The sequence below is a fragment of the Harpia harpyja genome, chromosome 21, assembly GCF_026419915.1.
Source record: "Harpia harpyja isolate bHarHar1 chromosome 21, bHarHar1 primary haplotype, whole genome shotgun sequence".
NCBI classification, from domain to species: domain Eukaryota; kingdom Metazoa; phylum Chordata; class Aves; order Accipitriformes; family Accipitridae; genus Harpia; species Harpia harpyja.
The window spans coordinates 18220117-18233503 of record NC_068960.1 but is presented as its reverse complement, the minus strand read 5'-3'; the positions used below and the strand labels follow the sequence as shown (position 1 = coordinate 18233503).

Here is a 13387-nt window from a genome sequence, read left to right as displayed (position 1 = left end):
GCGGTGCCTGCCGGGAAGCGTAGTCCGCCGGCGACCCCGGTGCCGGTCCCGTTCCCGAATGGCGGCGGCAGCGCGGCGGCTGTTCTCGCTGCTGCTGCTGCCGCTGGCTTGGACCCGGCCGGCGGGCTGCACCGACCCGCCGGGCGGCGGCTGGTAAGGGCTGGGGCGGGGTGGGGGGGGCTGGCCCGGCGCCGGGCCCGGTGCTGAGCGGAGCATCCCGTTGCAGGCTGGCGGGCACGGTGCCGGAGGAGGAACGGTGTACCGTGGAGCGGGCCGACGCTTCCCTCACCTACTCCCTCTTCCTGCAGCGGTACGGGCGACCCGGCCCGGCTCGGGCGGCCGCCGACCCGAGAGGGGGTCCTGGGGCGGGGATAGGGGCAGAGCCGGTGGGGAGGGCCGGGGACAGCCCCCGGTGACGGGGGCAGACTACCGGGGAAGGGCCCCGGGGGATTAGGGAGGGGGGGGGGGCCGAGGAAGATGGCTGGGGCCGGCTCCGGTGCCCCGGGGGTGGGTTGGGACCGGCCCCGGTGCGGTCGCCCGTGCGGAAGCCCCGCTGCCGTGCTCTCCCCCAGGTTCGCCTTTTCCCGGCCGGTCATCCTCCGTGGGGTCACGGACAACTCAGTGAGTGGGGGAAGGGGGAGCTGGGGGGGGCACACACCGGTGCCCCGGGAGCAGTGGCGGCAGCAGCATCATCCCGGCCCCGCTGTGTCCCGTTCCCCCCCCCCCCCCAGGCTTTCCGTGCCCTCTGCACCCGGGAGAAGCTGCTGGCGGCCTTCGGGGCCTGCCCGGTGCGGCTCAGCACGGCCAACACCTACTCCTACCGCAAAGGTGAGAGCAGGGGCTGCGCCCCACAGAGCCCCCCGCCCCCCCACCGGCGGGCAGGGCCTTCCCGGGGGGGTGCACGCATTGCCCCCCCCAGCTCTCCTCTGCCCGCAGTGGATGTGCCCTTCCAGGAGTACGTGGAGCAGCTGCTGAAGCCGCAGGATCCGGCCAGGCTGGGCAGCGGTGGGTAGCCCTGTCCCCCTCTTTGCAGCCGGCAGCCCCCCGCTTCTCACCGGCCCCATCCTCCCTGTCTTTCCTCCCCCACCCCCAGACACCCTCTACTTCTTCGGGGACAACAACTTCACCGAGTGGGGCCCCCTCTTCCAGCAGTACGTGTCCCCTCCCTTCAGCATCCCGGGCACCAGCCCTGCCTACAGCTTTGGGATTGCAGGTGGGTGCTGGCAGAGGTGGGCACGGGCAGGACTGGGGTGGGGGGGTGTCTCCCCAGCACCAATCCCTCCCCCCACCTCCTGCTGTAGGCTCCGGCTCTGGTGTTCCCTTTCACTGGCATGGCCCCGGTTACTCAGAGGTGATCTTTGGCAGGAAGGTGAGAATCAAGCCCTGGGGTGGCGGGGAGAGAAAAAAGACCCCAATGGACATCCCCCAAACAAGGGGAAGCCCCCCTGGGCCTGAGCCCAAGGTGCTGGAGGGGAAATGGGGGGGGGTTGTCCCCTCGCTGGTGTCTTCCAGCGCTGGTTTCTGTACCCGCCGGATAAAACACCCCACTTCCACCCCAACGAGACAACGCTGGCCTGGCTCCACCGCACGTACCCTGCGCTGCCGCTGGCTGAGCGGCCGCTGGAGTGCACCCTCCGCCCCGGGGAGGTGAGTCTGACCCTTGGCCCCGGCCAGCCTGCGCGTCACCCCAGGTCCCCACTCCTGTGGGGAGCAGGGAGGGGATGACACCCACGCAGCCCAGCCAGCACCCCCGGGGCTGTGGGAGGAGGCAGGGAGTAGCCCCAGGAGCCTGTGGGATCCCCCGCCGCTCTCTCCCGGCAGGTCCTGTACTTCCCTGACCGCTGGTGGCACGCCACACTCAACCTGGACACCAGCGTCTTCATCTCCACCTTCCTGGGGTAGAGCCAGCAAGGCCGAGGATGTGCCACCGTCATCCTGGCTGTGCCGCAATCCTGGCTGCGGTGAGAGCGTGCCGGGGCGGCAGCTCCGGCTCCTGCCACCACCAGGGAAGGGCAGAGCTAGCAGCCACCCACTCAACTACTGGTGTCGGGACCAAGTGCCTGAAAAAGTTCTGTTTTTTACTGGTCTTTTCCCTCCCCCTTGGATTAAAGTTGGTTTTCTGCCATAGCTCATTGTGTATTGCTACTTCCCCGCCACTACCAGAGTGCAGGCAGGACAGGCAGCAGTGAGCCCCAGCCCATAGGGGCAGGCAAACCCACTCCTCATGGGTGGCACTGGTTCCCAAGCCAGGACAGTGCCTGCCCAGTGCAGAGACTGCCACTGTGAACCACTCTAGCTCTTTTTTCCACATTTATTGCTGAAATCTTTTTTTATTTTTATATATATTTTTTTTTTTTTTAATTGACATTGGCAAACTTCCAGAGGGCACTCAGAAGCCAGGCAGGCTGTCAGCCGACCAAAACGCTGGAGTCTCAGTCGAACGCAGATTTGTTGGTTTTGGTGTGGTTTTGTTTTTTTTTTTTTAAAGGGATTTCAATAAAAGGAAGAAGAACTTCAACCTGGGAGGTTGTTCGCAGGGAACCACGGTCTCAGCAGGCAAGGGGACACGCAAGCCAGCCCCTTCCAGCCCCGGGGTAGTTGTTTCCCAGGAAAAGCCAGAGGATGAGTTGGTGTCCACAGCAGGATCCTTGGTCTCCCACCCCAACAAGTGGCTATTTACAGGGAAGAGGAGGACAGGACCCTGGCCAGGCAGGAGGTGGAAGGAGGAGGAACCAACTATGTACACGGGGAGGGGATGAGGCCAGACCAGCACCAGGCGCTCATCCTGGCAAGCTCCTCACGGCACCTCCCCAGAGCAGGACATGATCTTTAGGGGTTGTCAGCTGCTCTCTGGGCAATGAAGACACTGGCGAGACCTTCCAGGTCACTGCAACAAACCCATCTTAAACCGCTGGGCAGGTCTTCCTCCAAGTGCTGTGGTCCGCAAGGAGCTGGTGGAAAGGGGAGCCTTCGTGCACGCCCAGCCCCTGCGGCTCCTCGGGAAGGGGAGATGGCGACGTGCCCTCACCCAGCGCTGTCGCTGGGTCTCTGGGCACCTGGAGCGGAGGGGGAATAGCCGGAGAGCGAGTAAGGCATGGTGCCGGTGCCAGCCCAGCGAGAGCCATCTGTGCTGCCGAGGCTGGGGGGGGCCCAGGGAGGCCAGTGCTGGCCCCTTGGCCCCTCAGTAATCCTCCACCCAGCCGTTCTCTGAGATGAATGCGTCTATCACCTCCTTCATGGCGAGGTTGGGGATCAGCTGGTCCTGGGTCAGGGGACTCCGCGTCACTGGATCAAAATGACCCACGCGCTGCAAGGGAGGAGACGGCCACAAACCGGTTACTCCACACGCCTGGCCTCGGCCCTGGGGCACAGGCAGCCCGGAGGCTAGCGCTGTGCCGGGATCCGGTACAACAGCCAGGCATCCATACGCCTGCCGGGGGGAAGAAAGAGTGGGGCGGAGGGAGAGCACCCCTCTGAAAGTGCCTCCCAGCAGGCTGAGAGCGGGTCAAGGCAGAAGACCCCTGCCAACAGCCGCCTCCGCTTTGGGCAGGGCCTGGCAGCGCCCGCTCCCTTCCTGCCTGCCCTGGCACCTCCACAGGGAGCTGCCCAGGCAGGTACCTAGGACCAAACCCAAGGAGGCTTTTGAGCCCTTAGTTGGGCAGGCAGCTGCCTTCATACCCAGGCAGGAGATGGGCAGAGGACTGCAGGCAAGATCCTGGGAAGCCCCCACTGCCCCTGGCCCAGTGGTACCTGGAGATGTTCCTCAATGTCCTTCCTGTCGTAGGTGATCCCGCTGGGAGTGATGCAGGGCTCTCTCATCAGCTCAAAACTGATCTTCCCACACAGGTAGTCAGGGATGTCCCGCTTCTGGCTCGAGAGAAGCAGAGCTGGGTCAGGAGGGGCTAGGCGAGCCCAGCAGCAAAAAAAGAGGGCTGGGAGGCGGTACCAGCTCAGAGTGGGAAGCAGGGAAGACAGCAGAGGTGATAGCATGGACTAAAACAGGTTTACAGCAAGCAGCTCCAGATGGGGAGAGACAGGAGTGCACGCTGGGGCACACTCACCTTCCTCCTCTCATCTACTTGAGAGAAGAGCTCGTCCATGTCCGCCAGGTATTTGTCCTGAAACAAGAGGCCCTTGAGGATGAGGGGACCCCGGTGTACGGGGTCTATGGGTCTCCAGGAAGAGAGCCCCGAAGGCTCCCACCCCATGGGTGCTGTGGCAGGCAGAGAAAAGGTGGCAGGTCCTCAGTGGCCCCTGTGCCTTCACAGCCCCCGGCTGGCATTCGCACAACTCCAGGCAGGAGTGATCCAGCTTAAAAATAACCTTCCTTTGTGGGGCTATTTTTATCTCGGGATTAGTCCCCTGCGCTGGGCCAGCACCCAGACCCACACGCGGCCGAGAGCTGCTCGCATTGCACGGCCCTCGGAGAACAACAGGTACAGCAGCTGGGGGAGCACAAACAGGCGTCACTGCTGCCAGCCTGCCCCGGGCTGGGACAAGAGGGTGACAGAGCATGGGCAGCCATCATGAGGGGACATGAAAGCCCTGCAACAGCAGCTCAAGCCACAAAATGAAGGCTGAGAAGCCGTGCTCTGCCCTGGGGTCTCCTGGCTTTTGCCTGCACAGCTGCAGCTCTGCGGCTTCCTCGGCCACAGCAGAGCATGGGGATGAGGATGGGACGAGGAAGCCCCGGCTCGACTCCCAGCCTCCGTGAGCAGCCCCGACCCCCCTGGCTCACATGTTTGGCCTCGATGCTGGCCAGCTGAACCCGGCTCCGGCTCTCGTCCGCATTTTCTTCCTGCTGAGTCTTTCGGCACTCAGCCAGCTCCCTAGGACAGAGCAGGGAGATCAGAAGCGATGGAGGAACCCTATCGCTCCCTTTCCTACTGCTGCTGCCGCCCTAGCTGCGGGGCTCTGCCTGCACCTCCAGGAAGGCAGAGGCACCGCACACAGAGCTGTGATGGCTTCGTGCCACTAAAAGAGGTTTTACGGGTGCCACCGCTGCCCCGTGCCACGTTACCTCTCCTTCTCTGCCATGATCAGCTTGGTCAGGTAGGAGTGCAGCTCGTTCTCCTGGTTGATCCGCTTCTCCTCGATGCTGTTCCAGCGTTTCTTCTTGGCAATGCGCAGCGCGCTGGGGATGTCGTCCCCAAAATTCAGCCGCTGTTCCTTGGCGAGGTTGTAGGCTGGGGAAGGAAAAGAGCATCTCAGAGCCGGCACGGGCTTCCCTCTTGCCATCCCTGGCCCTTTTCTGGTTGACGGGCAGGGGGAACACCGGCACTGTGCCCGCTCACCTCTCTGTAGGTTGGCGATAGCCTCGTCGTAATTCTCCATCTCCATCTGGCACTGGCCCAGGAAGAAGTGAGCCTTCACCGACTGACCGTCCAGCTCCAGGGCTCGCTTGCAGTCCGCCAGTGCCTTGTCGTGCTGCTGCATCTTCAGGTAGCAGAGGGCTCGGTTGGTGTAGTAGACGGCCACCAAGGGGTTGCGGTTCTGCAAGGTGAGACCCACGTTATGGCGGGTGACGGCAAGCGCTGGCAGGGGCGAGACGCAGTGACAGCAGGGTGACTTGGTGAGCCAGCTGCGCAACGCCATCACCCTGGTGAGAGCCGTGAGTGTCAGCGCGGGCTTGTACCCTGGGGGGAGTCACCGGGATGGATGGGGGACAAGCTGGGGCCGGTTCCCATGGGGCAGCCTGTGTCCCACACCTGGGGGGGGACAGGGCACAGTCCCCCCCGGCACCAGGTGCTGGCTGGAGCCCTCCACCCCAGGGTGGGTCTGCCCTACCAAACCCAGCCTGGGGATGTGGTGGGGTGAGGGGAGGACAGGCCCAGACTGGGGGCACCCTGGGGGGCGTGGACACAGGAGGGTCCAGCTCAGAGCCTGGTGGTGGGACAGGCCTGGCTGGGGGGGAGTCCAGATCTGGGGGGGGGGGGGGAGGGGTGGGCTAGGCCAGGCCTGGGGGGAGTAGTCCAGGCCAAAGGGGGGGGGGGGGGCAGGCCCAGGGTGGGGATCCGGGCCCAGAGAGGGGTCCAGGCCCGGGGGGGGGAGTCCAGGCCCGGGGGTGGTGGTCGAGGCCAGGGGCGTTCTGTCTCGGGGGTAGCCAGGCCAGATCCAGAGGCGGGTGTCCGGGCGGGGGGGGGGGGGGGGGTGTCCAGGCCAGGGGAGTCCCGTTCCGGAGGTGTCCACGCCAGGCCCGGGGTGGGGATGCCGTCCCGGGGGTCCTTCCCAGCCCGGGGTGGGGGTGCCGTTGGGACTCACGATGGCGCGGCCGTAGCAGGCGGCGGCCTCGGGGTACTTGCGGCCGCCGAAGAGCCGGTTTCCCTGTTCCTTGTGCTCCTGCGCGCTGTGGCTCTTCTCGGGGCTGCCGCCCCCCGCGCCCCCCGCACCCGGCCCCGCCGCCCCGGGCCCCCCCGCACCGCCCTCCCGCTCCTCCTTCCCCTTCATGGCGCCGCCCGGCACCGCCCGGCCCGGCCCGCTGGGGCCGGCGGCTCCGCTGGCTCCGGCCGCGCACTGCGACAGCCGCCACCGCCGCCCCCCGCCGCCGCCGCCGCCGCCGCTTCCGGGGCCGGACCGCCGCGGGGGCGGGGCCAGGGGCGGGGCGGGGGAGCGGGGGCGGGACCGGCGAGCGGAGAGGCGGGGCCGTGGAAGAGGCGGGCGGGGGCGGGGAGGTGGGCGGAGCCAGGGACGGATGGGCGGAGCTAGGAAGGGGTGGGCGGAGCTAGGGAAGGGTGGGCGGAGCTAGGGAAGGGTGGGCGGAGCTAGGGAAGGGTGGGCGGGGCGTGGGTGAGGTTTGTAAGGCTGGATGGGGGCTGGATGGAGGGGTATGGGGGGGGTGGGCCTGAAGGGGGGGTACGGGGGGGTGATGGGGAAAGGGGGTGCAGAGGGGTGGGGGGGCTGGATGGGGGCGGGGTGCAGAGAGAAGGGGGTGCTGGGGGGGGTGTTGGGATGCGTGGGGCGAGAAGTGGGTGCGCTGGAGCATATGGGGCTGGATTGGCGGGGGGGGTTGAACGGAGAGGAGGGGGCTTCAGAACCCACAGCTCCGCACACCCATAGCCCCCCCCCCGCCCCCGCGCCCCCCCCCCCCCGGGCAGCCAGCACCCCGGGGCTGAGCCGGGTGCCGTTTCACGCGTCCCAGAGTTTTCTGCTCCAGTAAGTCCCGTCCCCGGCTGTGTGTCCGCCCCCCCCTCCCCGCTCCGGGGCCAGCCAGCCCCGGCGCCCCCATTCAATCAGCAGGGACGGTTTGGGGGGGGGGTCACCCCCAAAAATCCCCACCACCCCTTCCATACAGACGCAGGCCCCGGCAGTGTGCAAAATATTTATTTATACTCCAAAAAGGTCGGGGAGGGTGGGGGGGGGGTCAGAGCGGAGTCCCCCCCTCACCCCTATCCCGGGGTGAGCCCCCCCGCCGCGGGGAGGGCGGCTGGCAGCAAAGCGGGGGGGGGCCGGGGCGCGGGGGGGGGCTGGGGGGAGGCTATGCCACCGAGGGCACTGCTGAAACGAGTTGTGCCGGTCTCAGCTGATTCGCCTTCCTGCTGGGCTCTCCCCATACTATTCTTTTTTCTCTCTTTCTTGTATTTATATTTATTTTTGGCATAGAAAAATAAATCGCTCCTATTTTGGCACTAGTCCTTCGTGTGAAAGTGCAGGTCCTGGGGGGGCAACCAGTCTGCCCCCACCCCGGAAAGGGGGTACAGGAGCAAGCGGGGGGGTCGTCCCCCCCTCCATGGCTCCTTCCCAGGGGGCACATCCCGAACCCTGCGGACACCCCGGGGGGTTTGGCGATGCCGGGGCAGGGCTGAAGCATCCTTTGGGGGGGGCACAGCACGGGGGGGGTTGCCAGGGTACACTGGAGGGAGGACGGACAGCCCATGGGGGGGTGGGCGGCGCGCTCGCTAGCACCAAGGGGGCAGGGGGTGTTGCCTGTCCCCATGTCACGCGCGGGGACCCCCCCCCTCACCCTCCACCGGGCTTGGCCAGCAATAGAAAAAAAAAAAAAAAAAGGCTGGGGGGGGGTGTTGGTGAGGTGGAGTGGGTAGGTTATGGCGGGGGGGGGACCTGTGCCCCCAGCAGGTCATAGGCAAAGATGTTCCAGAAGACGGCGAAGAGGAGGAAGGTGCCGTAGGAGAGGAGCAAGACCCACCAGCCACACTGGTCCTGCAGGCTCTCCTCGTAGCTGCGCAGGATGGTCAGCCCCATGCTGATGCCCACGATGGCCCCTGCCAGGTGGGCCATGAAACTGGGCTGGGGGCCCGAAGCCGGTAATGGAGGGGAGAAGCGGAGCCAGACGGCGCGACCCACCTCCGAGCTCACTGTAAGAGAGCGTCAGGAGGTGCTCAGCTGGCCCCCACCTTCCCCTTGGCCACCCCCAAAACAGGCACCCCCGGGGTGGGGGGCACGGCCGGGTACTCACTGCACACCAGTGCCAGCACCATCCGCAGCAGCTTGTAGGGGCAGCGCATCCCGGCCCAGTTCTGTGGGCGGACGGACAGACGGATGGACAATGTGCCGGCACCGGGGAGGGGGCTGGTGCCGGGGCCCCCAGTGTGCCCCAGCGGAGCTGTGCCCTGGCCCCGTGGAGCCCCACCAGGTCCCTGCTCCACCCCATGATGCCACCCAAGGTGCTCCCCCCTCCCCGACAGTGCCCACCCCATGATGCCACCCCACAACATCCCCCCCAATATCACGCCATGCTGCCCACCCTACAATGCCACCCACCCCATGGCATCCCCCACCCAATGTCACACCATGCTGCCCACCCCCCCCAGTGCCCCCCCCGATGCTGGCGCCGCTGACCATGACGACGTTGGCGAGGTGTGCCGAGCAGAGCGCGTAGACCCCCCCCGAGCCCCCGACCAGGGGGGCCCGCATGTCCGTGATGGAGACGGTGAGGGAGCCTGCGGGCACAGGCAGGGCTCAGTGTGGGGCCTCGCCCCCCCCCATTAATTAATTACTGTCCACATTAATTAATTACAGGCTGCGTTGCCCCCCAGGGCAAGTGATGCTGGCAGTGCAGGGTGGTACCCAGCGGGCAGTGAGCGAAGCCCCACATCCCCATCAAACTCGGAGTGCATGTCCCCATGCCCTCCCTGGGGCTGGTGACGGGGACCGACGGGGACACCCCCTACCACCCCGGGCACGCACCCACCTGCCAGGACACCGGCCAGGTAGAGGAAGCTGATGCGCAGGATGCCGTGCACCATCTCCAGGGGCACCCCGATCATCAGCTGCAGGAGGGCATTGAACCCCAGCTGCTCCAACCTGCCCGGGCACAGGAGGGGGACATGCGGTGGCTCAGGCCGTGCAGCCCCCCCTTTGTGTCGTCCCCCCCTCCCCAGCAGGGACCTACCCCACGTGCATGAACATGTAGGTGAGGAAGCGCCAGGCACGTGCCCGGTGCCCGGGGTGGTAGACCAGCGGGCTCTTCATGTACTCAGGGTGGTAGGTCTGCAGCACCCACTTGTTCAGCCGGGCCCCGTAGCAGAGGAACACGATGATCTGCGCCAAAACCCATGGCCGTCATCCCCAGCACTGCCGAGACCGCCCCCCCTGCGTCCTTCTGTCCTGGGGCAGGGTCACCCGGCCCCTCCACCCCAGGTCTGAGCCCCCCATGGCCACCAGGACATCACAGCTGGAGCCATCCGTCCCCTCTGCCCTGGGTCTGAGCCCTCCCCATGGGCGCTGGGACATCACAGCTGGGGTCACCCATCCCTTCACCACAGATCTGAGCCCCGCTGTGGGTGCCAGGACATCACAACCAGGGTCACCCACCATGTCCACCCCAGGGCTGAGCCCCCCCAGGGGCACCGAGATGCTTCAGCCAGGATCAGCCTGGGCACCGGCCGGCCACATGCCCCTGCCCCGTACCTGGGTGAGGGTGACGGCTGCCATGAAGACAGGAGGTGGACACGTGCGATGCTGGTAGAAGTACCAGCGCCGGTCCATCTCACAGGGCAGGATCTCGTAGGCCACGTAGCGGACGAAGCGCTTGTAGAAGCCCAGGCCGGTCTCGTCCAGCAGCACGTCTCGGGGCAGGGCTCGCTGCCCGTTGGCGATGGCGCGCTTGAAGCTGCTCGAGCGCTTGCTGCTGATCTGCGGAGAGAGGCCGTGCCCACGGGGGCCGCAGGGGCAGCTCGGGCCAGTGGGCTTGCGGCCACCCCCTGCCCATCGCCGTCACCCCATGCCACAGCCCATGGGGTGGGACGGGCTGGACAAGCCACCCCAAGGGGACCACCAGTGTCTGCCCCCTCCCCAGGGGCACAGGGAGGTGCCCAGTGCCCGCCCCGGGCTGGCACCCGGCCGCTCGCCCCCATCCCCGTGGCCCCCCAGCACTGACCAGGTCTACCAGCTCCTGATAGCAGACCTGCCCCTCGTCGTTGCCCTGCACCAGGGCCACCAGCATGTCCAGCTTGGCGGGGTCCAGGGGCAGCTCATGACTGTGCACGAGGCTGGCGAATGTCTCCACCCCGATGAAGCCGGTGTTTTCGGGGTCGAGCTGCAGGGCACAGCACAGAACGTCACCTGGATGCCGGGGCTGTGGCTCCCTGATGGCCTGGGGAGACCTTCTGGTGCCCCTCACCGTGGCCTCAAGCCTGGTGGTATCACGTGCTGCTCCATGACAAGAGCCTCTGCCTCTGTGGTGGAGGCGACAACCCACAGCCACCCAGTACCCTGCACTGTGCGGGTGCCCCGTGCCGTGCCGGCGTCCCCGTCTCCCTGCAGCGCAGCCAACACTCTCCCACTCAGTTATTTCTTGCCGCCAGCAGCCTGCCAGCCAGGAAGCCACAAAGCTAAACACACGCGCAGCCCTGGCACCAGCCTCCTCCTCCTCCTCCTCCTCCTCCCACTCCTCCCGCACACCCTCGCCGTCGGGTGCTGGGCTCCACCATGCTGGGCACCCTGCACCATGCTCGGGGCTCCCAGCACTGACCAGGCACCCTGAGCCCTCCAGGCACCATACACCATCGAGCACCCAGCACCATCGGGCACCCAGCACCATGGGGTTCCCAACATGGTCCTGCTTGCGGAGACGAGGAGCCTGGGATGGCACAAGGAGAATGGAGACAGGGAGAGGGGACCGATGGCTGGAGCACAGCTCGAGCCCTGCTGAGGGTGGCCGGGACCCTGCACCCCAGAGAATCACCCTGCAAATGGTGTTGGGTTTGTTCCTTTCTTGGGCAGGGAATGAAATGCAGGAGAGGAAACTCGTCCTCATGGGCCAGGCAGGAGAGGGAGTACTGGGGGCATGGGATCGTACCTTGACTCCGGCATGCACCCTGTGCCTCCAGCCCTGGCAGGGAGCAGCTAGAGCTGCTTTCCCAAGGGGGGGGGGGGGTCCGGCTGCCCGGAGCCTCTGCCTGAGGCAGGCGTGGGTGCAGGTTGGGGAGCAGGGTGGGCTGCAGTGTGTGGGGTGTGGGGTGCTGATGCGGGGTGCAGGCAGTCCTTCCATCCTCACAGCAGCCGCCAGCCCATGGGAGCAGCCCCAGCCATCGGGGTGCAGGAGCACCCCGGTGCTACCCGTCCTCCATGCCCCACACACGCCACCCCACGTGTGTGTGCCACGCCGGGACCTGGCACACGCCGTCCCCACGCGCTGGCGCACGCCGAGCTCACCGGCCCCCAGAGAGCCGCGGCAGCAGGTGGCAAGCCCCTCTCTGCTTTTGGTGTGCATCTCCCTGCACCCCAACCCCACTGGCCCCCTACAGCCCCCCGGGGGGGCCCAATGCCAGCACCCCCAGCCCCTCAGCCCTGCTGGACTCTCCCAAGTCCTGCTCTCTCCCGGAGAAGATGCTGCTCATCCCCGAAGGGCTCAAAGGGCTCGGAGGCACACGGAGCCCCTGCACCCAAGGGTGGGGTGGTGACACAGGGGACGGCACCACAGCTCCCGGGCAGGGGAGGCTGGGGGACTTGGCCAAGGTCACGGAGCCACCCGGGGGGTGAGGGGGGACCGTTAATATTCCTGACCCCCAATAAATTCCCTCCCCATCCCCAGGGGAGAGCCGCCAGCTGGGCCCAGGGCAGGTGGGGATGGAGGGACGAGGTGGCCGAGCGCAAGGGGAGCTGCTTGGGGCCAAGCACCGGGCAGGGCTGGGGTGCAGCGGGTGCTAACGCATCGGGGCCTGATCCTGCCAACGGAGCGGAGCCCTACGCTACGCAGTGTTAATGCTCCACGGCCTGATCCTGCAATCGGGTCACGAGGCTGGATGCAGCCCCCCATGAAGGTGAGAGCCTCGCCGGGGTGGCCGAACCCCACGACAGCCCCGGGTCCCCATCCTGCACCCAGCGCTGGGGCTCGGCACCACCGCACGCATTGGGGTTCGGCTGCCCAGCACCCCTCGTCCTTGAGGGTGCACCCGGCAGGATCCGACCCGGGGCGGACGGAGCGGAGAGCGCTGGGGCAAGGAGGAGGCCACAAGTGAGCTGAGTTGCGGGGTCTCAGTGGCGCAAGGGGGGCCCGCGTCCCCTGGGGCAGTGATGGGGGGTACTGGGGGATGCTCAAGTGCGGGGGCAGCGGGCGCGGTAGCCGCCCTGGGCAAGGCAGCGCTGCCCGGTGCCTGCCAGACCCGCGGGCAGCCCTGCCCGCTGCGCGGCAGCCGTGCCCGGTGCGTGCGAGCATCCCCCCCCTCCTCCGGTAGCGCTGCCCGGTGCCCGGTGGTGTCCCCCGTTCCCCCCCCCGCCCCCTCGGCTCTCACCTGCTCCTGGATGAGCTGGAGCAGAGAGCTCCTGTCCATGCACCCGGCGGGCGGCGGGCTCCGCCGCTCCCCCCGCGCCCGGGGCCGGCGAACCGGGCAGGGGAGCGGCGCGGGCGGCGGGGGCGGCGGGGGGGGGCGGCTCTCCCCGCCAGCCCCGCGTTGCGGCGGGCCCGGGAGCGAGCTGCGAGCGGCGGCGCCGGGAGCCGCCGATGGCAGCGGGGCGGCGGCGGCGGCGGCGGGGGCGGGAGCGGAGCCGAGCGGAGCCGCCCCCGCCGCAGCGCACGGCGCAGCGCTCCCCCCCCCCCGTCGTCCCCCCCCCCGCCTCCTTCCCCGCTCCCGCCGCCGCACGGGGAACTGGGATCCGCCCCGCTCCGCCCCACCGGCAGCCCCGGCCCCGCGCCCCGAGACGCGGCACGGGGAGGGAACCGGTACCGGGCATCGGCAGCCCGGGACGGGACCTGCATCCCAGTACAGCTACCTGCGTCCCGGTATGGGAAGCTGCATCCCGGTACTGGTACTCATATCCTGGTATGGTACACGCATCCCCGTACTGGTACCCACATCCCAGTATGGTACCTGCATCCCAGTACTGGTATGCACATCGTGGTACGGTACCTGCATCCCAGTATGGGTATCTGCATCCTGGTACGAGCATCCCAGTACTGGTACCCACATCCCAATAGGGTACCCACATC

The 13387-nt window shown here is 67.3% G+C and overlaps 3 protein-coding genes across 4 annotated transcripts; 1 reads left to right on the top strand and 2 right to left on the bottom strand.

Annotated features, from left to right (window-relative positions):
* The first annotated feature begins 2 nt into the window (after positions 1-2).
* Positions 3-2518, top strand: JMJD8 (jumonji domain containing 8). Its single transcript, XM_052772902.1, has 9 exons — positions 3-153; positions 227-310; positions 573-621; positions 732-828; positions 937-1005; positions 1094-1213; positions 1302-1369; positions 1513-1647; positions 1822-2518. Exons 1-9 carry the CDS (start codon positions 59-61, stop codon positions 1900-1902), a joined length of 798 nt encoding a protein of 265 aa, XP_052628862.1. The 5' UTR covers positions 3-58; the 3' UTR covers positions 1903-2518.
* Positions 2456-6462, bottom strand: STUB1 (STIP1 homology and U-box containing protein 1). The gene is made up of 7 exons (XM_052772894.1): positions 6262-6462; positions 5295-5493; positions 5021-5186; positions 4739-4829; positions 4062-4118; positions 3751-3867; positions 2456-3307 (listed from the first exon to the last, which is right to left on the bottom strand). Exons 1-7 carry the CDS (start codon positions 6445-6447, stop codon positions 3182-3184), a joined length of 942 nt encoding a protein of 313 aa, XP_052628854.1. The 5' UTR covers positions 6448-6462; the 3' UTR covers positions 2456-3181.
* Positions 6463-7859: 1397 nt separating this feature from the next.
* On the bottom strand, positions 7860-12945 carry RHBDL1 (rhomboid like 1). Of its 2 annotated transcripts, none has more exons than XM_052772890.1 (8): positions 12693-12945; positions 10364-10495; positions 9868-10092; positions 9350-9498; positions 9149-9261; positions 8797-8897; positions 8414-8474; positions 7860-8312 (listed from the first exon to the last, which is right to left on the bottom strand). In XM_052772890.1, the coding sequence occupies exons 1-8, from the start codon at positions 12729-12731 to the stop codon at positions 8041-8043; spliced, it is 1092 nt and encodes a 363-aa protein (XP_052628850.1). In that variant the 5' UTR covers positions 12732-12945; the 3' UTR covers positions 7860-8040. The 2 variants fall into 2 exon arrangements, with proteins under 2 accessions (XP_052628850.1, XP_052628849.1); XM_052772889.1 differs by having other exon boundaries at positions 7861-8312; positions 10337-10495; positions 12693-12944.
* Between the last annotated feature and the right edge of the window lie 442 nt (positions 12946-13387).